The 23,444-nt window shown below is 30.5% G+C and overlaps 4 protein-coding genes and 1 long non-coding RNA gene across 5 annotated transcripts in view; 4 read left to right on the top strand and 1 right to left on the bottom strand.

The window, feature by feature from the left end:
• The window catches only part of LOC138934251 (uncharacterized), a 35,916-nt gene extending 22,185 nt beyond the window's left edge, over positions 1-13,731 (top strand). The window contains exons 2-3 of the long non-coding RNA XR_011447105.1: positions 11,585-11,755; positions 13,193-13,731. This is a non-coding gene — a long non-coding RNA (uncharacterized lncRNA). The remainder of the gene's footprint in view (positions 1-11,584; positions 11,756-13,192) is intronic.
• On the bottom strand, positions 546-9,467 carry LOC138934243 (very long chain fatty acid elongase AAEL008004). Its single transcript, XM_070297786.1, has 4 exons — positions 9,245-9,467; positions 2,002-2,253; positions 1,677-1,920; positions 546-1,457 (listed from the first exon to the last, which is right to left on the bottom strand). The coding sequence occupies exons 2-4, from the start codon at positions 2,251-2,253 to the stop codon at positions 973-975; spliced, it is 981 nt and encodes a 326-aa protein (XP_070153887.1). The 5' UTR covers positions 9,245-9,467; the 3' UTR covers positions 546-972.
• A 5,224-nt stretch (positions 13,732-18,955) lies between the features above and the next one.
• U2a (small nuclear ribonucleoprotein polypeptide A'-like U2A) lies at positions 18,956-20,766 on the top strand. The gene is made up of 4 exons (XM_070297795.1): positions 18,956-19,175; positions 19,282-19,322; positions 19,779-20,355; positions 20,529-20,766. The coding sequence occupies exons 1-4, from the start codon at positions 19,094-19,096 to the stop codon at positions 20,567-20,569; spliced, it is 741 nt and encodes a 246-aa protein (XP_070153896.1). The 5' UTR covers positions 18,956-19,093; the 3' UTR covers positions 20,570-20,766.
• Positions 20,767-21,238: 472 nt separating this feature from the next.
• On the top strand, positions 21,239-22,488 carry Nd-b18 (NADH dehydrogenase (ubiquinone) B18 subunit). Its single transcript, XM_070297798.1, has 3 exons — positions 21,239-21,428; positions 22,050-22,218; positions 22,301-22,488. The coding sequence occupies exons 1-3, from the start codon at positions 21,317-21,319 to the stop codon at positions 22,383-22,385; spliced, it is 366 nt and encodes a 121-aa protein (XP_070153899.1). The 5' UTR covers positions 21,239-21,316; the 3' UTR covers positions 22,386-22,488.
• Positions 22,489-22,708: 220 nt separating this feature from the next.
• The window catches only part of Sit (stuck in traffic), a 57,765-nt gene continuing 57,029 nt past the window's right edge, over positions 22,709-23,444 (top strand). Inside the window, exon 1 of the mRNA XM_070297790.1 lies at positions 22,709-23,349. The gene's annotated coding sequence lies outside the window, so the exon portion shown is untranslated. The remainder of the gene's footprint in view (positions 23,350-23,444) is intronic.

The raw sequence follows: 23,444 nt of genomic DNA, 5'->3' as shown, positions 1-23,444 counted from the left end.
TTTATTCATTTAATAGAAAACAAGCGATAAAATGTATTGATATATTATTACATTAATTTTGAAAGATGTAAGCGAATTGCTTGATTAATCTTTATCTTACGAAACAAAATTAGTATAAAAGCCATTTCAATTTTTTTCATAACATATTGGGGAAATATGTAGCATATATGTGATGAGATATGCTTATTTTATATATATTTACTTAGTTAGTAATGTAATTTTTCTAAATTTTCTGAATGACAAAATATATTTTGTAATTAATATAGCAGTACAAATAAAAATTATTTGTCCTTTATTAGTTAAAAATAAAATAATTCATTAGTGGAAGCTCTTTGTCAAAGAATTTTTTATTAAAATTATAATTAAAATTCATCACAGATCTGATGCAGACTGAAATTTTCTTGAAATGTCAGAGAATAAATATGATCGTATAACCAAAGAAATTTAGAACACTCTTTAGAGGAAAGAATAATTCATAAAAAATAATTTATAGAAGAATTGATGTGTGTGCGTTTTGATTCACTATCCAACTAAGAAAAACAATATTTTGTTAATCTTGGCAATCTTATTAGCAATTTATCCAGTCTATTTCCGCCTCTCGCAATACACTAACGAACACATATAAGCACAGTCATTCATCCATATACACTTATATAACACAAAAAGTACAAAAGAATTTTCTATACATATATAAAAGACTTTGCCTCGAAATTCAGAGAGAACGATAAGTTCAGACTGTCAGAAATTGCAGGAAGATGTTCAACGCGCTTTTCTTTCCACTTTTTAATTTCTTTGGATATTTTTTGAATCTGGTCTTTGAATCTCGACTTTTTTTATATTCGATCACGCCGCCAGAGGATAGCGACTGTATGCAACATGTGTGGCAGAGTGTTTTATATATGATGATCCGCAACTAAATGTACATTCGACTGCAATTGAAGTCTCTTTGAGCATCGGCTTATCGGCTTATCGTCATTCGTCAAAGCCTCGATTATCGATGAACACGCGATTCCTAAGGCCGTTGTCCGAGATGTACCCGGTAGCCATTTTATATTGGTTTGCATATATCACGCCATTTTCCTTCTCCTTGATATCGTTCTGGAAACATTGCGTATCTTGCTCCTTATCGTCTCTGAGAATCTTTCGCTTGCCAGACGCGTTTTTCGAATCCTTCTTCTTGTACGCTTCCTTGTAGAAGCCGCGGAAAAGAAAGTAAAACATCACGGCATGCATACCGATCCACCAAACGAAGGCCTTCGGATAGTTGCATTCGATGAAGAGCAGCTGGAATGCGTGAATCATCACGAGAACAAACTGGATCATCTGCAGGGCGGTCAGATATTTCTTCCACCATAGATATGGTTGTATTTGCGGGCCAAGCGCCGCCAAAAGATAATACGAGTACATTACAATGTGTACAAAGGTATTCAGGAAACCGAAGAAACTGCTGTGACCGCCTAAAAAAAACATTGATAGATATTGGATTATAAAAGATTCATTTTACAGACAAGGATGATAATTTTCCTAATGTCAAAGTAAATCGGAGCTCTTTAAGAAAATAGACTAACTCTTCTTATATCGATAATAATAAAATTTCATACACAAATTTGAGTTTCAAGATGAGCAATCGCGTTTTGCAAATAAAATAATACACGTAAAAGATATCGAGCATTTACCAGGGGTGAACTTAACTCCGAACCAAACGGACATAGGCATGCAGCCGTGATGAATGACATGAAGGGTGCTAATGTGATTATTCTTCTTCCTCAATACAAAGAAGATCGTGTCTGTGAATTCGATGAACTTAGAGATGTAATACCACCAGCAACCTCGCGCCATCCGCATTGCGAGTGGATTGTACGAGTAATCAATCGGCTGACACTTGAAAGAGTAATGTCCACCCCAGCCAGCAACCCAGGCCTGTGAGAAGACAAAATAAAGGACACAGACTATCTTGACAAATTTCTTTCATGTTCGATAATGTGTATACGAGTAACTTACTTCGTAGAATAACCACGATGAAAATATTACTTGGAAGAAATTGTACCATATCATCACTCTTCTGAGATCGAAGGGTTTTCGATTCTCCATCAGTTTTGGTCCGAGGACCTTAACGAAATAGGCGTAGAATAAGCAAATCGCTAGCGTGGGAAATGGGCTGCTCATCATAGCCCAATTGTTAACCCTGGGATCGCTCTTGTTGTCCATCAAGTCTCGATAGCTATCGTAGATCAATCGTATCAACTGCGCCATCTAAAAGTAAAATAGTACTTTGTTATTGCTATGTTATTCGAATCGTTATCTTTTGATTAGATTATATAGCTATATGGCAATTCAATTTAGTTATAAAACTGATCTTTTTTTGCGGGAAATAGACAAAGAAATGTAGAAAGTAAGAGAAAAAAATATTGGTATAGTTTAATAATACTAGTTTACAAATTTCACACTTTTTTTTAATGCCAGAAATGAAACTAACTTTTTTTAGCGCACTTATTTTGGGGCGCTGAGTTCGAATCCTCACCGTCAGAAAAATTTCGCCGGATCAAATTTTTTAAATATAACAAGTTAGTAGCACTGCGGTTTGCCTTACAATTTCGTTGTATCGTAGATCATCATTTGTTCATGAAAATATCGTACAGATGTGTAACAAAGATTTAATGCTCAACACTTCCAATTTGTTTCTTAAATTCAATAAAAATTTTGTTATATATCATAAAAATGATTTTTCTTATATCTCGAAAACCGGATAGATAGAAATTTTTTAATGACAGATTCGTGCTCAGCAAAAAAATTAAAAATTATCCCAAAAACAGTGTTCAAATGCTTTGGCACAAAACCTTGTAAACTAGCGTAATCTATAACGCTATAAATATTATTATATGAGATTTTTAATAAAATCGTCTAGTATTATATCGTTCATGACTAATGACTATATTTATTGCTTGAGCAACACGGCTTAAGTGTATGTTTTAAACATATACATAAGATAGTTGTTTCAAAACTAAGAACTGAGAGCCGACATCATGATTTTTTTTTATTGCGTAATTGAACGATATCGATGAGCTTATCGGATTCGATGTTCACCGATGATACTGTGAGATTGCGAACGCAAACAAACAAAAAAATTCTAACGAAGACTACTTTATCTCGATCAATCTACATCGACTGTAGCTCAATTATTAATACAAGAATTTAAATAAAAGTGACAAGTGCGCATCTAATCTTTAATTTATATTTATATAACAAGAATTGTTCAAATTATTGTACATATATGGGAGATTATATTTGCAATGCTCTCAAACTGGTCTTGCTTTTGATTCAAGATTTCAATAATATAATATAATATAAAAAATAAGTATCAAATAAAATCTTTCTTAAATGATTTATTAGATGATTAGACTTTATTTGAACTGGACATTTTATTTTAAGCTCGATTAATTAATAATCGATAATATCAATAGACCTAAAAAGTTGATTTTATATACATTGTAAGTAAAATCCATTATATATTAGCCACAGAAAAAATAGTAATTCAAAATATATTATCTAACATACATCGTCATGTTGCATGCATGTTACACGTGATTTTTATTTTTAAGTTATTTTTTTTACCTGGCTAAACCGCGAAGTACGCAACGAAAGTAAACGGAACAGTTTCTGCACCTCGACGAACTCTTGACCTCGACCTCATTAGATCGCAAGACGCGCGACTTGATTTTGATCTATAGTACAGGTGACGCGAACGATTAAGGATTTATGGATCGTGGTTCTCCGGTGATGAAAGATTAGGACTCTGTCCTTTCACTCATTAAAACTTGTTGGAAATTTACCGACGATATTTGTATCACGTTATCTTACAATACACAAACGCAAAAATAAGCGGTCTTTATTTTCGCGGGGAGTATGAATTTTTTTGTTCAGTTTTGGAAATATAGTAACGTCGAAGACAATATTGTATTTCATGTGTGTACTTTTTGTAAATCATCACAAAAAAAGATTTCGCGAAACATGATTCTTTTAATTTCACGAATCCAAAATCTTCTTCAACTCGTAGATTGATATACAGAAGACGTGATTCTTTTTTATTTTCGCGGTTAAAATATTTCGCGATTAAACGCTTATTACGTTTATACGTAGAAAAAATTTTAAACGAATATTGCGTCGATAGAAATACATTTAAAAGAATATGAGATTTGTGTCGAAATTATAATACATTATATTGTATGCAATTAGAATATGCAATTAGAAAAGCTGTACAAAGAGCATTTCATACGTCCGACTTTACTTTATAACATTTCGATGATTAGTATCTTGTAGTATAGTATTATAAATTACGAAATATTCTCTCATCGTATATAATAATTATATGTTTTCATTATAGAGTATTCTGCGAAAATTGATCTGCGATTATAAGTGATTTTATCTCATTATATTATTTTGTAGCGATACTTTCGACGCGTTAAAGATACGTGTATCAATTTGATTTTTATTTATATATAATAAAAAAGCTAGCTAAACTTATATTGTTTTACATAGTAGCACGCAATATTGTGACAAGCATTCAATTTACGATTTAATAGTATTCTTCTATTAATTATAGGTTTTTTAAACAAATTGTAATAGATCTTTCTTGGACAAGAGAATTCCGGGATGTCAATAAATTTTAAACAATTAGCTATTGAAAATAAAAAATGATATAAAGAAAAATTATTTTCTTTAATTAATTTTATATAAATTAAATTGAATTTTTAATTGGAAATTTAATTTCAAAAACATGCTACTTTGGAAATTGGCAATAAATGATAATCTTTTTCGACATTGCTTTATAACAAGAAATTTGGCAGATTTAATAAGAAGACATTTTTTTAAATTGCGGATAATATAATAGCGTTAAGAATAAGAAATCTTTTTTCAAACAATGTATTGGAATTGTAACGTTAGAAATTTGCTGTGTATTGTGAAAGATAGCTCATGTTATACTTTTATGATTTTACTTTTGTAACAGTATCTTGTGAAAAATAGGGTGCAGAAGTTGTTAAACACACAACGACAATTGTATGTATTGGTGCATTAGAAGTCGATTTTTTTCATGACCTACTAATTTAACGATACGTACAAATAGGCATTCGCGAGTGCATTCGTCACGGAACCTGTTGGTTCAGTTCCCCTTGTCAATGCAAGGTGTTTTGAAACAACTTGACATATCGTCCGTTCTTAATCGCTTCATTAATTCATTATCCTTCTCTCCCGGATTCAAAAACACTGAATTTTTTAGGAGATAAAAAAAACCGAACGTCCTTCTTCGCATTTTTTCCTTGAGACTTCGCGATTCGACTGTCACAAAAACAGAACTCATTATCCACGATAAACGTCAAACATGTGCGGCGACCGTCATCGCGAGTTACTCGCGGGATTTTGCAATCCGTGCATTCGCTGCGGAAAGGAAAAGTTAAGCCGCTTCACCAAAGACTGTATGCGGCTAAAGAACTCGTTCTCGCCGCGAAAAAATGCGGTCCCTCGCACGCGTCCTGGATTCATAGTCGTATGATACATCTGGTAATTCTATTTGTGTGTGCTCCTCCGCTTTGCCGCGTCACAACCGCTTACACCTGCAGCGACTGTTGCGGTTAATGCCAAACGAATGTTTTTATGCGCAATATCTAATCATAGGCGTCGAAGTTTAATTTGCATCATTGGGCGACGAAAAAATGCTTATTTATAGCGAAGATTCGGCGTATTCGAGTGGATATATCTCTATAGTCGAAAACGATTCTTTCTTAACAAAATGTTACCTACACACATCTACACATACATATACATGTACATATTGTCTATATTATTTTTCTCTCTCTGTTTTTCTACTTAATAAAATTGTATTACCGAGATGTACAAACCACGTATAATCACGTGTGTCAAAGCAATTAGAGTGACATTCTTGCAACTTGTGCAATATCTCGATTTTTTACAGAAGAAAAAATATTTTCTTCTGTAATACTAACGAATTTTCTTGATTAGAGGTTGCCTTTACATTGTATAAGTGATCGCTAAATCATTAAAGAAATAATAAGGAATGCTACCGTTGCTAACGTGCTTAACCCAAATAAGCTCGAACAAATATTTTGATTTGCAAAACGCCTCGAAAAGATTTCTCGTGATCGACGGTTTAAACGTTACGGCTAATTTTCTGAGCAATTTTCTGAAACCGTTTGTCGAATAATCTCTATCTCTTGACAGAGGGACACGTAATAGAATTTGCAAACACATTTGCTTCGAGGCACGATCATAAATCAAGTTGAAAATGCGATAATCACGCTGCGGAATTTCCGCAATATCGTCTTTGATATAGCTGCATTCTTTTTATACGTGCACACGTCTCCGTCAAGATTTTCTTCCCTATTCATATCCGAAGAGTTTACAGTTTATCTTCGCACGATCGCACGTACGGATTCTGATCTCATAAAATTCAAATTGCTTCTTTGTGCGTTTTCTCGAATGATAATTGTCACGCGTATTTGAACGAATACGCAAGAAAATAATATGAGAAAACGGATTTACAATATAAACAGTAATGTCTCGCGCTTGCCTCGTGATGCAATTTGAATCCTCGCGATCTTTAAGTGCCACTTGTTTGTCGAGTCAGGTGCATCCTGTTGCATTTATCTTATAACGAAAGTGTACCGCGACTTTTTGCTCCATTAAAATATGCGTTTCCAATAATGTTACGTTGCACGTATCTACGTGTGAAGCACGTCTCTTATCTTAACCCCCTTTTCGTTACGCCTTTTTATGTCCGACCAAAGGAATTCGCTCGCGACTATTCTGGAAATGAAGAAAAACATTTTCTTAAGTGCGGTATGTGTCGAAGAAAAAAAAAAAATGATCGGAAAGTTTATGAAGGACGATCGATAGTTCTGTTCCGCTGCAAAGTATAATCTTTTCCAGATCATTATATATCGTATATATATGGTGCTTTAATGGTACTATTAAATCAATATTTTTCAATGTCTAATAATACACTACTACCTACAATAGGAATTTACACATTTACATATTTACTTTACAGAATATTTTTATAATATGGAAATTTATATCATAAATATTAAATATATTAAAAATATTTGGAATTTTTCTAGAGATAATAGATTTCTTTCTGTATTTTTTTTTTTTTTTTTTTTTTTTTTTTTTTTTTAACCAAAAGAGTATATTTCTTCAGTTTGAGAAAATAATTGGTTAAAATTTTTCTGCTACATACGATTTTAAATATGTGAAATAATTGAAAAATTTTATATTATAATTCAGTAAAATGTTTGTTGATTTAAAAATTAATACAAGCCATGGAATAAAACATTTTATAAGTTAGAAGCATAGGAACGTGTTTTTTTTTACACATTATTAATATATTCGTAATTCCATTGTTATTGCAAATGATACAGCTATAATCTCTACGACATTAATAATAATTCTGAGCGATCATTAGCTCACACACACTTATGTATGTTCACGTTTTCTGTCAAGGTTTCACGGAGAGTGCTGACTTTTCTGCAATGAAAAAATGATTTAACAATTAATCTGCAATTATTGATCGGCAAATTAAAACAATTAATTAACAGTTAATTATTTATCTCATAAATTAATGTTTTATTTATTATAATAATAATACATACGTATGTGTGTTTTTTTCTTTGACGATTATCGGCGCGTTCCGTTTAACGACCGCAACGCTCACGATATCATTTCATCCTTGTTGTTCACCGATAGTTAAACAAAGACAAATGATGCTCGTGAGCGTTACGGTCGTTAAGTGGAACGCGCCCTATGTAAAATAATAAACATTGAATAATATTAATAATATTACAATTAATATGTAACAATTTTAAGATAATATGATTACTAATGAAATACTAAAATCTCCATCCACAATTTGGTGAAGAATTTATTGTATCTGCGACAAATGAGATTATTGAAATATAATCGTTGACAGATACTCGAAAAAATAAAGAGTTAATTGATATATTCTATGGATAAAAAAATAAGTCAATTAATAAATGAAACACATTCGAGTCGATTATCTCTGACACAGCGCTGACTCTTGAATAAATGTCATTCGATATTCAACATATATTAATAATATATTTTGTAATATTCGCAATTCATTCTTTGTCTGTTCTGTGCACAATTCGAGTATAATAGATAATGATTCGATAGGCAACTTCCCACATAACGCAATGTATATGTACTTGTTAATATATTTTTTTATATCGTATTAATATTTTTTCAAACAAGTCCACGTAAATATTATTCATAAATAAATATATGGATATTTATAGCGGTAATTATAAGAATACACGCGAAAAATGCAGTACACGATCGGGAGAATTTCAGTTGGATTAAATTTCTCTATAATATTTAGGAAACGTCTGTGTTATATTGGTTAAGCAGAATAATTCGATTGTGAAAAATTTTTTAGAATGTGAGAAATGAAAAAAAAATTATATGTAAATTACATGTCTTTTCGTGTAAAATATCTGTGTGAATGTAAGCGCAGCATTGTTCTCGCGTGTACTTTGATATTAATTGTAAGTTTATCAATTGAATATGCTTGCTCGTAGATCATAACCGAATAAATACTCGACGATAATGTCATATAAATAGTGCCTTTACAATTGTCCTAGGCGCTCTTACGTTGAAATTCGCTCGCGCGAAGCTGCAAAGTCAAATAAAAAATAGTTTAAAACGCTTTTTTTTTGCTTTTTAATATTTTTTATTTTTAATATTTTTTGATTTTTATATATATTTTTTATTTTTGTATTTGTTTTAATATTGTCAAGGGTTAATATATTTTATACCTTTTTTCTTAATAATACGTTTTTTTCTTATGTTTTGTAAAAACATAAGATAAAAGTAATTTTAAAATGATGTTTTCTTTCTGGTCTTAGCCTTTGCGAATATTTCTATAATATCCTTGTAATTGAGGTTGTTGACCACTTCCTTCTCGATTGAAAGGATTGCTAAATTCTATATCCGGTTAAAGGAGGTGCTACAAGCGGGCGGCATTGAGTTGGGTAAGGTCAGCGCGGATGAAGCGATCAATTTTCACATGTCTTTGAACACTTCAAAAATAATCGACGGCTATTAAAATTTTGCGCCCTACGCTGGAGCGTATAATACGTACTGCCTAGTAACGGCTCCGCGTATAAATAACAGCGATATGCGCGAAACACGTGAAATCACGCGTAATACTCACTGTTCGCTACTCTTCGCGTGTTTCTATCGTTATGGAATCCCGCCAGTGCGGAAGAAGATGCGTCTATATTCTATATATAAGTTTCACCGCGGATGCGACGTCGAATTCGCAAACGTGTCGTGATCACGAGCGATAATCACGAGCAATATACCCGAAAAAGCAAATAAATCGTGGTATGGGAACCAACGAGAATATCTCCGTCGCGAGACACCTGTCGACAAACTGAGCCCGCACTGTCATCGCAGGGGCCTTATATCGTCTCTTATACCTATGTAACAACTTTGTGAGCGTGTCGTAGGTTACGCACCTTCCCCCCATCCGCCGCTTCCGCGCGCGAATCCACGCTTTTACAATCATCCCCGTGGAGAAGAAGAAAAGGATATAAGACGCTCCGCGATCGCGAGTAACAAATGCGGTTTGACCACTGTGCGTTATTCGGTCGCGATTCTCATACACCGTAAACATTTATCCGAGTTTTTTTACCACACAACTGGATAAAATCATAGCAGTGATACGAAGGATACAAAACTTGTGTCCGCACAAAGATACTTGTCATTTTCACGAATTTATTTGACAAGTATAAAATTGGCATGAAAAATTTTGTATCGTGTCAAAAATTTCTGAAAAGATTTAATTGAAGAATATAAATAATCAGTTAGATAAATCGATCACAATCTTTAGATAATAAATACAATGTATAAATGTATAAAATATATAAATATGCAATATCTACATGCATTATTGAAGACCATTTATACGTATATGTAAATGCTAATTTTATATTATATTCCTTGTAACGTTTTTATATATCCTTAAAAGATATTTTCTTTCGAGGATATATCAACACACACGTTGCCCACTCTATATCGATTGGACTCTAACCGGCTCTGGAAAGAAAATATGTTACTTGTTTCATTTTTAACCGGTTATTAATTTGATCAAGTATCAAGTGTCAAGAATTTTTTTTCGGCTTACTTTTTCCTTTTGATTGTATGTTAAATTCATAAATCTAGTAACAATATAGAATAGCATTGGTGCATAAGACAGGACATTATTCCTATCTACCGACTCAGCTATTTATTTATCCACCTACCTGCCTCGAAATATCAAAGATTAAAATATAGCTCTCATATTCGCATGCATATTGTATCGGTAATATAAAATTTTGTGTTATGTAAATTATTATGTCGTTTATGATTTAGTTAATTGATGTAAGCGATTATCTACAATATTTATTTTCATTGCAATTTCTTGATTCTTGATCGAATTAATTTTTTAATAATAGATATATGTATTATATATCGCGCAAAATTAAAAAATTTTTATATATTGATCTTTTAAATACAAAATATACAAATATTTGATTCCAAAAACTTTTGTTATTTATTGCATAAAATAAAAGTAGATAAAATTTCTAACTAATTATTAAATTCTAATAATTACTGACCTAATTTCTAAGCACAGCTGAAAACTATATTTATTTTGAAACATTTATCGATATTTTGCTTTAATCTGAATGCAATCGATGAATGATGTTCCTTTTTAATAATTTGTTTTATCCAATTTCTGCGAGTTTTCTTATATCGATTTCCTTAATTTTCTTTAAAAAAACAAGTCATACAAATGAAATGCGCATACATTTCCTTTAGGGTTCATGGGCACAGGTGACCTCTTATATTTTATTCTTTGCAAGTTTGCTATTGACAATCTCACGTAAAGAATAAATCGTGCATTATTTATCATAAATAATGCACCATTTATTCTTTACGTACCAAGTATTTTGTGACACGGTATGTTTTCCATGAAAATTTTAACATCTTGTAAGCGTCTGGTTTCATGATTATATTTTAATATTTGACTTAAAATGCATTTGCATTATATGTAATAATTTTCTCTTTTTTTACATTACATTATATCAAGTATATATGTATGACAACGTAACAATTTTAATTAAATATCATTGCTAATTATTATACTGTCATATTATCTAAAATAGTACATTTTGCAAATAAAATATTAATTACTTTATTGCTGTTTACTGCTTTTTTACTTTTAAATATTTTGCTTTTTATTATATATTTTAATATACTATATTTAATCATTCGTGTAGCAATTAATTTATGACTTGCAGTTTATATATTATTTTTGCATTATTTATGCACACACACATATATATAATACTTCGAAATTATACTTCTTCTTTAACATAAGAATCTCAAAAATTTTCTTTATACAAAACATACTTGAATGTATATTATGTATTCTACTTCTCGTTTCTTGAATAAATAGCATAAACAACTTACGTAATACGATGTGAAATAATTTTGTATTTTTCCATAGGCCGCTTCCAGTATCGATATCTTTTATTCCACAAAATCAAAGGCTATTTAAAATCAATCAATTTAAATATGGAAACTTATCGAGACACAGTAGTGTTTCGCACATGAAGCAAAATAGCGCGCAGCAAAGTCGACGTTACGACTTTAATTGAAGCAACAGCATTTTTTTCCCGTATGTATATACGTGTATAATTATATATATATATATATATATATATATATATATATATATATAGTATTCCTAGAACATGTAGAGTAAAATATAAAGACACTTTTATCGTATACTATATAATAATGAAGCTATCGAATAAATTTATTAGAAATTTGATTGTTCTATTATTATCTAAGATTTCAATTCGGCTCGCGCGTGTACAAATTTATTAATTGATTTTTATTTTTATCAGTATATTTTTCTCCTTTCGCATTAGATATTAGCAAAGAAATAAAAGAAGTATTTTTTCAACATAAAACAATATAGCAGTGAAAATGAAAATTGCGATGCCAAGAAAAGATGAATTTGTTGGATGTGACTTTTAAAATGGGTTGCTTATTTATTTAGATTATTTATTTAGATTTATGCTTATTATTAAGATGTTTAATATATACTACAAAAACGAATGATATAATCCTCAAAAACTTATCTTTTCAAAAAAAGATAAAGAAAGGCGCCAAGTGCACGCGCCATGTGAGAAAATGTTATACAAAAACCAGTATTATTTTTAAATATTTCTTTTATTATTTTTAAAATTAAAATATAAAAAATCTATTATTATATATACAAAATAGTTGCTTTAATTTTCTTGAAAAATAATGATATCAAAAAATTGCACCAATTGAATAAAAATTTGCATTATAAAATTTATTTATTTTATTATTTCCAATATTAAGAAAAATTATATTCAATAAATCGCAATATAATTAAAGTAGTAGAGCGAATAGCTAAAATAGAGTTGTTTTATAATTAACTAAGCGCACAATGGTAATATGCACACATTTAACGCTTTGGAATATTTTTATTCAAACAAAAATTAAAAATTAAAAATTTATTTAAAAAATTAAAAATTAATACAAAGTCAAAAAATAAAAACAAAATTTAGTTAAAAGAACTTGATGCTGCTAAATTGAACAATGCAATTATTAATTTTGAAACTTAGCAGCGCCAAGTTTTTTTGTGTAACATAGCGCGTATACTTGGCGCCTTCCTTTATCTTATTGAAAAGGTAAGTTTTTAGGATACGATAATACAGGAAGAGAGATAAATTTCTACTTATTTTCCGATGTCTTAATTTTCTTATTAACATTTTTTAAATATGCGTGTGATTACACTATACATACTATCTCTGTTTAATCGTATTTTTTTCTTTTTCTATCTTTTTACGCTGTATCTATACTTAATGCGCGCGTAATTAAATAATGAATGTACATACTTAATTATTGTATTACAATCATCTACTGAATTTTAAAGTATTGATTAACAAGAATATATAAATGCAAAGATTTGCAAATATAACCGAAAATAAAGAGAGAGGTTAAGAAGGTCCCATTGTTTCTTGAATCCTTGATCGCACTTATAGATTATAGAAAACATCGTATTTTTCTGTTGATTTAGACCGGTGCTTTTGAGGGGTGTTGGACAGTGTGTCCGTGACGCGTAACCATCGTAAACGACGTATACAGTGTCGATTAGAAATCGGTATTCAAGATGCGTGCAAGAGCCATCTGAGCGCACTCCTTAAGATCGAGACGCAATCGAGACAAGTGCTATTAGCTATTCATATAATTTACTACTATTCGCGATGCGCACAACGAACTTTGGCACTGGGTGGTCCTTATATGTAAGAGAGCGTGTACGGCGAACAAGCCTACGATCTGCGTGGCGTGAAATGCCAATGAGAGCGAATGTTGACCGCTACTTCATATCCGTTGAATATTTCAATCGCGTATGCTGACGGATGCTGAAAAATAGCGTGAAATTATATGAGATTTAGCGAGAGCGATATGTAACGGTAAAGATAAGAGATATTACAATAACTTCAATAATGAACAAATTTGGGATATCAAAAATTAGATACAATGGCGAATTATAAATTGAGTATTATCAGAGTGAAAAGAGTGAATAATTTTCGTTTACTCTTCAACATAAGCATACACAACACACATACATTTAGATATTATGAAGATATTTTCTTGAATATATAATCCAAAAAATTCCAAAATAAATGATTAAAACGTTTTATTTTTATTATTAGAGAAAAAGAGAGAGAATTTGGATCTATTCCAAATATTATGAATGCAGCGACTTTTTTTGATGTCTTTATTCGTTTCTTCTGAACGGATAAGAAAATGACGTCGCATCCACAAAGCATTCGCGGAGACTGTATAGATAAAGGAGACAAAGGTCAAGCTTAGCTTGTGAAGAAAATTTTACGTTGGCTACCGCTTGGTCAGGATGACCTTGGCCGTGCCATTATGCGACTCGCTAATTGCCATACCACGAGTGATTATCGTTTACGGAATTAAAATTCGTATAGCGCGAGGATGACGGGTACGCGCGTTCGAGCTTAAGACACTGTTTGCACGCAGGAGATGTACACGCACAATTTGCTACGTTCGATACTTACTGTTTATCTCGTATAAACCCGAGCCAACAACCTGTGCATTCTCACATTCAGACATTTATATTCCTCTTGTATATTTGCTTTCAAATTTTCTTCGCAATGAGAATAGTAGCCAATTGATGTAATTTGAATTAATTTAAATTAACAACTTTGTTATTGTTACAAGCGAAAAATTTTAATATAGTTAAAATAGTGGAAAACGACGCTAATCAATTTTAGAATTATAATAAGAGACATGTGAAACAATTAATTCTTTATTAAAATATATTATTTTATTTATTCAAATCCGATCGTATTTTGTACTTTTAGAAAATCGAGATAGAAATATTTACAACTTCGCACAAAGATTCTACCGAAAAACATTGAACGAATTAAAAATATTTTATAAACTCGCAATTTTTTTTATATTATATTTTCTGTTAGCTAAATTGTGCTGAAAAATAAAATTGCTCTCTTTTTATCTAATCAATGGTACATATATTCCGAGTGTGCGATTATATTTTCTGTTTTCACAAAAAAGATTGTTATGTCTTTTCCAATTTATTATTAATCAATTATTAATCAATTATTAATCAAAATTTGAGATATTAAAGAATATTTTCATACGGTTGATGGGATAAGCTTTTTAAAATATTCCTCGATGTTTAGGTGAACACAATTTAGGTTTTTACTTGCGATGAGATGCGATGCCGACCGTCGGAAGAAAAAATTAAAGGAAATAAAATGATACACGCTTCGCGTGATTTATAACATCATTTATTATGATTCCAAGAAAACATTTAAATCTTCTACTGCAGAAACACCACTGACTCTATTATTCCACTGATTCATCAGTTATTTCTTTTTTGCGATGGTTACAAAATTAATGCTTGATTCTTTTGGGATGCCCCCAAGGCTGGCAAAAAAACAACTTTAAAGAATCGGATGTATCCCTTTCATCAATAGACCGCTCATTGTGATGGAATTTTTATTCGCATCCTACCTACGAGAGCACACAAGATTAAAGGATATCCTGGCCAGGAGAAACTTGTTGTCCTTCGATATTTATGCCGCGTTCAATGATCTTTCCATTTGCGCAATAAGACAATTCATACAACACTATCTTAATCATTTTATGAAAAAGTTAAAAGAAGACATGATAGATCGTTTGTGACGCTCTTTTTTTTATATCATTTGTTTTGCATTTTTGGTGTTCTTTGAACCGGATGATGACAGTGCATCTTGCTATTTTAAAATTTATTAATTCAAGTGTGTAAGTTCATAGCTATGTGTGTCGGCGTAATTGTCAGCTCATCTAAAGGCAATTTATTCGCGTATTAACCTTCAAACTGTGCGCAAGATTTGCGCACTATGTATTCGGCGGTCGAAGAATCAAAGTCCTTGATTGGCGATCAGTATATTTCCTATATACATATAAATTTACTTTGTACTCAAAACGGCCATAAGAGGCCTTCCGTAAAAACGCGAGATTACATCTATTTAATCTTTAAAATGTAATATTACTCTACGCTATTCAAATAACGTCTGAAAATATTGTATATATCTCTTCTACTTCTCTTACTTTGATGAATTGCTTGAAATAATTCTATCGTTAAAAAAAGTATTGTTTTTTTTTAATTTTTTATCGCTTTAATTTCACTTATTGCATTTTTTCAGAATTTCAAGTTGAAACCCAAGTTTTTGATAATTTTTTTCATTTTTGCGATATTCTCCCACGTTAACATGTGCTCTTATGCACATAATATTTTAAACTTAAGGAAATTAATTTTTCTTGGACTATATATGCAAGTAATCTTATTAATTCTAGAATATATAGGAAGATGTTTAAACTTCTTTGACAAAATATTAATTTGCCCTCAAATTAATATTTTGCGCTAAATATTCTGAATTACATTGAAGTCTCTATTGCTTTCCAAGATTCTTAAAATACTAAGAATTTCTTGATATTTAAAAAATCTCGCGAGACTAACTTGGGACTTCCCTTATCTTTATTAACCTGTCAGGAATCTTTTTTGTGGCTTTCCATCGCGCAAATACGTAAATAATGAGAATTTCCCAGAAATAAACTGTTATGTAGTATGCTATTTTTTTCTCATATTTATTTTATTCGTTAAATTTATTCTTACAAATATAATAATATATTTTTAAGAAGAATAATATATTTTTAAGAATGTTGTATACACATATATATATATATGTTTTAAAATGGAAGGAATTAACTGCTTAATGTAAATCCGTTATTAACAATTCATTCTTGCATAAAAATGTTTTCAATTATGCATTTGGATAATAAAATTCTATTTAATAATTAAACATTCCTAAGAAGTCTGACAATGTAAGGGTACGCGGAATCAATGCGTGATCACAATACGTTTTCAGCACCAATAGTCCCTTGAAGGCTTAGATTGTGGTATCTAACAAACTTTTTTTAAAAAATATATATTAATGGATTTCTCAATATATCAAATTAAAATATGTTAATGGTTTTGCTAATGATTACACGATGGCATGAAAAGTATCTCACATATACGTAGTTATTATGATGAAATAGAAAAATATTTCCAATGACTATTCTAATAGCTATATTTGCATAATCATTGGTGGAACTAGTTTACGAAGGTTAAATATGAGAGCGTTGATGTCTATTTGCTCTTTAGCATTATTATTGGATATAATCTTTGTCTTTTCTTAATAATATTCCAACGAAAATTTATTTTCGTCATTCATGATACACGGTATTGCGATTTATTCTTCTATATTAACAAGGTTATTATATAGCTAGGAGGACTAAGAAGATTTTTATTTTTATTTTCTCTCATTGTTAATGTTTTCAAATTTTGAATTTTGCTGTTTTTTTTTATATAAGTTTTATAAATTTATTTTATTAATTATGCATTATGGAAAAACCGTTAGAAAAATTTTTACATCGGAAAATAAATTCTGTTATCAAAAAAATTAAACATAGAAAGAATCTCTTTTCTGCACTTTGTTCTTTATATCTGTCTTAGAAAATCTGCAATCTCATCATTATGGCAAAAAATTTGATAAACAACATTTTTTTTACGTCAACAATTTATGAAAAAGATGATTAATGTTACTGACAATGAGCCATAAAAATAATTAGGTAGAAGCAATTTGCAAATATTATATAGTAAATTCATATTACGATATAGGTATTTCCCAATTTTTTTTCTTCACACAATTTCCACTTGAATAATTTAAATAAGAACTGTTGCATATACTTGTGAATTGTGGATAATTATTATATATATAATTATATATCATGCGTGTTAATGATTTCGTGATATCAATAGTCACCGTCATATTTTAAATTTCTAGTTTTGGTCATTAAAAATAATATATGTAATTAAATGAAAATTATTTGTTCCGCCAATTGAATGCAATTTTTTGCATTTCTAAGTATTTTACGCCTGCAAGAGAACACTGAATAATTTTTCTTTTTTAAGTTTCTCAAGAAATATTAGCATGATTCTATTATTTTGCTATTTTATTATCATATATTTCTATATAAGATATGACACTTATCGAATATTTATTGTTTAGCTACTACAACGTTATCATTGTTTAATTATTTTTTTTTACTATAATTAATTATGATTTAAATTAATATCTAAACACGATGCATTGGGGCGAAAAGTAAATTTATTAAATGTTGAAGTATTTATGACATTCACAGTATATTTTTCCTGTTTATTATACGCGCTAGTTTAAGGTGAAAACCGGATTGCAACTCTTGCTTGATCGCATTTTGCACGTGTATTTAATGAACGCGCAATCTTTATTAGATATATTCAATATAGATTGTTATTTCGCAAAGGAAATATCATGTAATATCATTTGTTAAAATAGAAATATATATATATTAAGTAACGATGAATCATAGTATATAAACAAGATTATACGCAGCGCGCGAAGTTTATATCTATCCATCTTTTTCTTAAACTATATCTTTCTGAAAGATGCATATCAATCGTTCAGCTTCTAAATACATATTTATATGAGTATCAAGTAAAATAGAAAAATTGTATCCATATTGTAACGTGAGAAATTTTTTCATCTTTTCTTGTATTTTTCCGATGATAAAAGAAGATTATTACACGTTTTATAGCAAAACGTATTAGTTATTACACAGCTATTATGATTAAGTGTTTACTGTCATGTTTGTGAGCACGTGTGATTCATCGCGCAATTATTATAATTGAATCATTTTTTGTTATTTCATTTTTATCAAAATTCATCAATTTAAATCTTTTGCAATGTGAAAATCTACTCTGATGAAAAGTTTCATAGATCTTCTTTGATAAAAACGAGATGACAAAAAATGATTCAATTAGAGAGAGATGAGAGAGACTTGCATTATGTTAAAAGTTTATAAAATCAAAATTGCATTTTTAGTTCTTCTTCATTATTTTATTTTCTTTTATAATAGAATAAAAAGTTTCTAAAACTGGATTGATGTACATAAAAAAGAGATTCATGAATAATTCATCAACGTTTGTCGAAATCTTGTTTTTTATTATTTTCTTAGATGGCAGATATTAAGCAATAAAATACTTTTGATCGCTTGCAATGAAAATCGGAATCATAACAAACACGCGGGCTTTCTGCCAAAGTTTACCTAATTAATTGTCAGTAGGAAAAACAGTGCTGTACCTAGTGTCGATAAGTTTCGAATGTTCGCGAATTTGTTACTCGCTTCAATCGTTGGCGTCGCCAGTTATTTTTATTATGGCATCCACTCGTTCCTTATATCACCTGTATTTATTCTCACATCGGCAACAGTCGACAATTGAACGTGTATACCATAGTCGATCACAAAACAGATTGGAACTTTATTATAAAGTAAAAGTTTGACCAGTGGTCCACTCACAATGGTGAAACTAACGCCGGAATTGATAGAACAATCGATGCAATACATCAATCCTGTACGTGATCGCGAATTAGATCTCAGAGGTTTGTGAGAAGAGTCGCGCGTATGCTAAATTAACTATTTCCATTTTATATATTTATTACATTGTTGCATTCATTATATTGTTTTTATTCCATTCCTATATTACAGGATACAAAATACCCACCATCGAGAATTTGGGAGCGACCTTGGTGAGAGCACACATTTCTTTTAGCAAATAAATTTGTATTCATAATAGAATATTATCATTTACTTATGAATTGTTTACTTTGCAAGAAGTCGAATTAAAATAAACAAAAAATTCTAATCTCTATTTATATCGCGTATAAAGCACCATGTTTGTAATTGATTTTTACATTACATTCATACAAAGTTTGAAATAATATTTATATTATATTAAAATAGCAATTTTTAATTAATGATATATATATATATATATATATATATATATATATATATATATATATATATATATATACTTTTTCAATATATAAGCGATATTTTCCCCTTGACATATGTATACAGATTAATTTATCTTTTTATGCAATTATTAGTAGCTGGAATGAAAATACAAAATTATAAAAAAACTATTCTCATACTATAGTTATGGTAAATTTATTTATTTATTTATTTATTATTTTATATAGGATCAATTTGACACAATAGACTTTTCTGATAATGATATACGTAAGCTGGATGGATTCCCACTTTTGAAAAGAATACAGACCTTGTTTTTCAATAATAATCGTATTGTCAGAATTGCTGATGGATTAGAGCATTGCATACCAAATTTACATACATTGATGTTAACTGGCAATATGATACAAGAATTGGGAGATCTAGAGCCTCTGACACAACTGAAAAATCTTGCAAGCTTGTGTCTGCTCCAAAATCCAGTGTCGGCTAAGCCACACTACAGACAATATGTTGTGTATAGATTTCCGCAACTCAAATTACTTGATTTTCGAAAAATTAAAACGAAAGAACGCGAAACAGCAACAGAATACTTCAGAAGTCAACGTGGCAAGGAAATGGCACGTGAAATAGCGAAGAAGATGAAGGCTCAAATAGCGGGCTCAGCCGCGGATAAACCTCTGACCACACCCGAGGAACGTAACAAAATTCGTGAAGCTATTACAAACGCGTCTTCCTTGGAAGAAGTACAAAGGCTTAGCAAATTGCTGCAGTCTGGTCATATACCGAGTGAAGAACGATTGCAAAATGGTATGTGAGCTTGCATGTTTTGTGTCGCATAGTATTTCTGAAGATCTTATACATTTTGGACTTGGAAACAGTGAAAATAATGCATTGTAATCAATATAAACTCTATAATATAATTTTAATGCATTTTATATACGTATTGTATATGTAATAATGTTTTTCACATGATAATTTAGGAAGCGGAGCTGTGGAACCTATGGAAGAGGACGATGATTAAGTAACTTGCGTTCTGTGTTGTGTTTATAATGTAAGCCTGAAAAAAATGAAGGGGCCTCACATTGTAAGTATGCCGTTTGACGGAGAGAAAGTAGGACATAATACAGTATCTATAATGCTGATAAGAAATTGTATACTACACAGAGACCATCTTTTTTGAATACAGATTTTTGATATAAATAAAGATGAAAATTAAAATTGTAGCCTTGAAGCGATTTTTGAAATTACTCCTTCTTATTACATGTGAACAATAATTTTAATGTATCGATATGTTTATTTCAGCGAAATCCGAATAAAGAGTTCCTTCAAGAAATTCATCTCTTATTATTAAATATGTCCTTGTATATTAATCTTTATATAGACTATTGATGAATTAATGGGACAAAAATTCAGGGGCTCACTTTTAGTAAACTTGACTCGATAAATAAATAAGATGATCTGTTATTTATTTTTGTATGTTTTCATAAAATCTTGAAGATTACGAAAAATTTTTTAGTTTGTCAATGAGATCAATGATAACGAGAAATTGAATTTACGAAATTATCGAAGTATACAACTGAAACTTTTAATTTATCATTTAATAATTTGTAAAATATAAATAATTATTCTCAAAAAGCAGTAATTTGGTTTTTAATATTCGAGCAATATTTAATGTTACATAAGTTAGATCAATAGATGTCAGTGCAATACGCGACGGTGCCCTTAGAGCCTTCAATCAGTCGTTTCATTGAATGTAATTTAAAGAGAAATGGGTAATTATATCGCTACCTACATAACGCATCCCGATACGATGCCCACACCCAATGGACCACCGACATTCGATCCGATGTTTGGATTTCCAAGTGGTCGGAAACCCAGAGGCAAGTATTATCGCTTGAACCTGACTTAACCTCGTACGTGTAAGTATTTTAACTGCACAGTATCTTGTTATTGTTGCTTGATTTGATGATTTGAAAATATACGAGATTTATTGCGCGCGTCGTTATTGAATTATTTTGTAGCTTTCTGTCACGAACAGAAGTTATATGTGTGATGTAATTATGATGATAATTTTATTCGATATCTAATTACATGTATTGTTTAAATTTGCTATTACCATCAGATGTATGAGAAATGTATATTGGTGATATATTAAATAATTTTACTATGAAAAGGATAATTTAAAGGTCTATATTGTTTTCTCCAATAAATATATGGAAAGTAAGCTAAAAATTCTGATATTATTGTGCTTTTTACTTTGTTGCAATTATATCTGATTAATTCAATTGATAATTGTTTTACGTGGCTGATTTATAATGTATCGCATTATATTGCTGCTGTATTATCGAGCAAAACTTGAAAAATATTATGGTGTGTTAAATTTCGAGCGTTAAACTGTGATGTTTATCTGAAGAATTACATGTTAACAGCCATAGTCTTTATGATCGTGTTTATTTAGAAGCTGCGATATTTAAATCTTGCTTAGTGTGCCGGATTTACAGAAATGAAGATATCAGAAGAAGACATGATAGCTGCAAAGATACCACTTGATCAACGTGATTATTGCGCTCACAAGTATTTGGAGTTACATGAATGTAAGAGGATTCATTATCCTTTCATGATAAAATGTGCACACAAAAGACACGAATATTATGCGTGCTATGTTGAGGAGTAAGTAATAATTATAACATTACATGCATGTATGAAATGAATATATCGAGATACATTATAATAAATTTTATATTTGTTACAGTTATACTTTAAGAATGAAGGAGTATGAAAGAGAACGTCGTCTCCTTGAAAGACAGAAGAGGATACAACAAGCAGTAGCAGCGTGAAAATCTTATAGAACTTTGATGAATTTCGATTGTTGTCGTCAGTAATTTAGGATGCACATATTAAAAGGTGAAATCGTGTTTAACTATTGTATATAAACTATATCAATAAAATATATAATGATAAATTTTTCTTTATAAAACAATATACATTCAACACACATAATCTAATATGATTGATATCAGATTTACATCAAAAACTATTTTGAGTTCTTTAAAAGTATGACATGATACATTGTTTGAAACAATTTTAATTATTTGTTGTGAACTATAATGATAGTATAATTTCCTTGTGTTTCATCTTTTTATATATTTGATCTCGAAAATATGTATCGAAAAATCAATATTTTTGTGTCTAATTCTGGAATATATATAATAATTTCTTTTTTATATAATAGGGAGAGGGTAATTAATTTATGCGAACATAGGATTTATAGGTAATATTTTATTTTTATTGTTACAAAAAAAGAGAAAGATACAATATTTACAAGACGGCGCACATTGTACGCAAATGAGCGGTAATCCTAAGATTGGAGGTAAAATTAGCGTCTCGCGTCTCGAGACTTAATAACTTATCTCATTAATTACAATTGTTAAACCCCTCGAGTGTATTCGTTGCCACGCTTGGACATTCGCGACGATCACTACACGCACGCAGGATATGCGCTATCGGCGTCCTTCATAGCTGCGCAGTTTTATCGAGGCAATCGATAAAATACAGAAAGCGCCGCAGACGTGCAACTCCGCGGGTCTTCTCCGACGGCATCGGGCCGTGTATATCCGCGCCGGTTCCGATCTCTCTTCTTTGCGGTATTCACATCTCGCGTCTCGCTATGTATCTCGTGGAAGCATAGTAATGACAGTGGTGAAATATATTACGTAGCGTCGGTTTTCCTTTTTATATTACATGAAATAATAAATATATCTCTATATCGCACCTTTTTCTCTCTATGTGCCTTACGGAATGGTGAGTTTAACGGAACAAGTCGAGTAATAAAATTAGATTTTCCCTCTATGTGTATATGTGAATTATTTCGATAAGTTACGAGTTCCATTCTTTAC

Source organism: Polyergus mexicanus, unplaced genomic scaffold (genome assembly GCF_030449975.1).
Source record: "Polyergus mexicanus isolate NDT 795.1 unplaced genomic scaffold, iyPolMexi1.0 SCAF_6, whole genome shotgun sequence".
NCBI classification, from domain to species: domain Eukaryota; kingdom Metazoa; phylum Arthropoda; class Insecta; order Hymenoptera; family Formicidae; genus Polyergus; species Polyergus mexicanus.
The sequence above is the reverse complement of the archived record's forward strand: the minus strand, read 5'-3'. Positions and strand labels throughout refer to the sequence as shown.

What these genes read in the sequence shown, in the direction of transcription:
- LOC138934243 (XM_070297786.1), bottom strand. Translation starts at nt 2,253, where the DNA reads ATGGCGCAGTTGATACGATTGATCTACGATAGCTATCGAGACTTGATG. An exon ending in CATCGTGGTTATTCTACGAA is followed by an intron (nt 1,921 to 2,001) that starts GTAAGTTACTCG and finishes GTCTTCTCACAG; the next exon opens with GCCTGGGTTGCTGGCTGGGG. An exon ending in CGGAGTTAAGTTCACCCCTG is followed by an intron (nt 1,458 to 1,676) that starts GTAAATGCTCGA and finishes TGTTTTTTTTAG; the next exon opens with GCGGTCACAGCAGTTTCTTC.
- U2a (XM_070297795.1), top strand. Translation starts at nt 19,094, where the DNA reads ATGGTGAAACTAACGCCGGAATTGATAGAACAATCGATGCAATACATC. An exon ending in AGAATTTGGGAGCGACCTTG is followed by an intron (nt 19,323 to 19,778) that starts GTGAGAGCACAC and finishes TATTTTATATAG; the next exon opens with GATCAATTTGACACAATAGA. An exon ending in TGAAGAACGATTGCAAAATG is followed by an intron (nt 20,356 to 20,528) that starts GTATGTGAGCTT and finishes ATGATAATTTAG; the next exon opens with GAAGCGGAGCTGTGGAACCT.
- Nd-b18 (XM_070297798.1), top strand. Translation starts at nt 21,317, where the DNA reads ATGGGTAATTATATCGCTACCTACATAACGCATCCCGATACGATGCCC. An exon ending in AAGTGGTCGGAAACCCAGAG is followed by an intron (nt 21,429 to 22,049) that starts GCAAGTATTATC and finishes CCGGATTTACAG; the next exon opens with AAATGAAGATATCAGAAGAA. An exon ending in TATGCGTGCTATGTTGAGGA is followed by an intron (nt 22,219 to 22,300) that starts GTAAGTAATAAT and finishes TATTTGTTACAG; the next exon opens with TTATACTTTAAGAATGAAGG.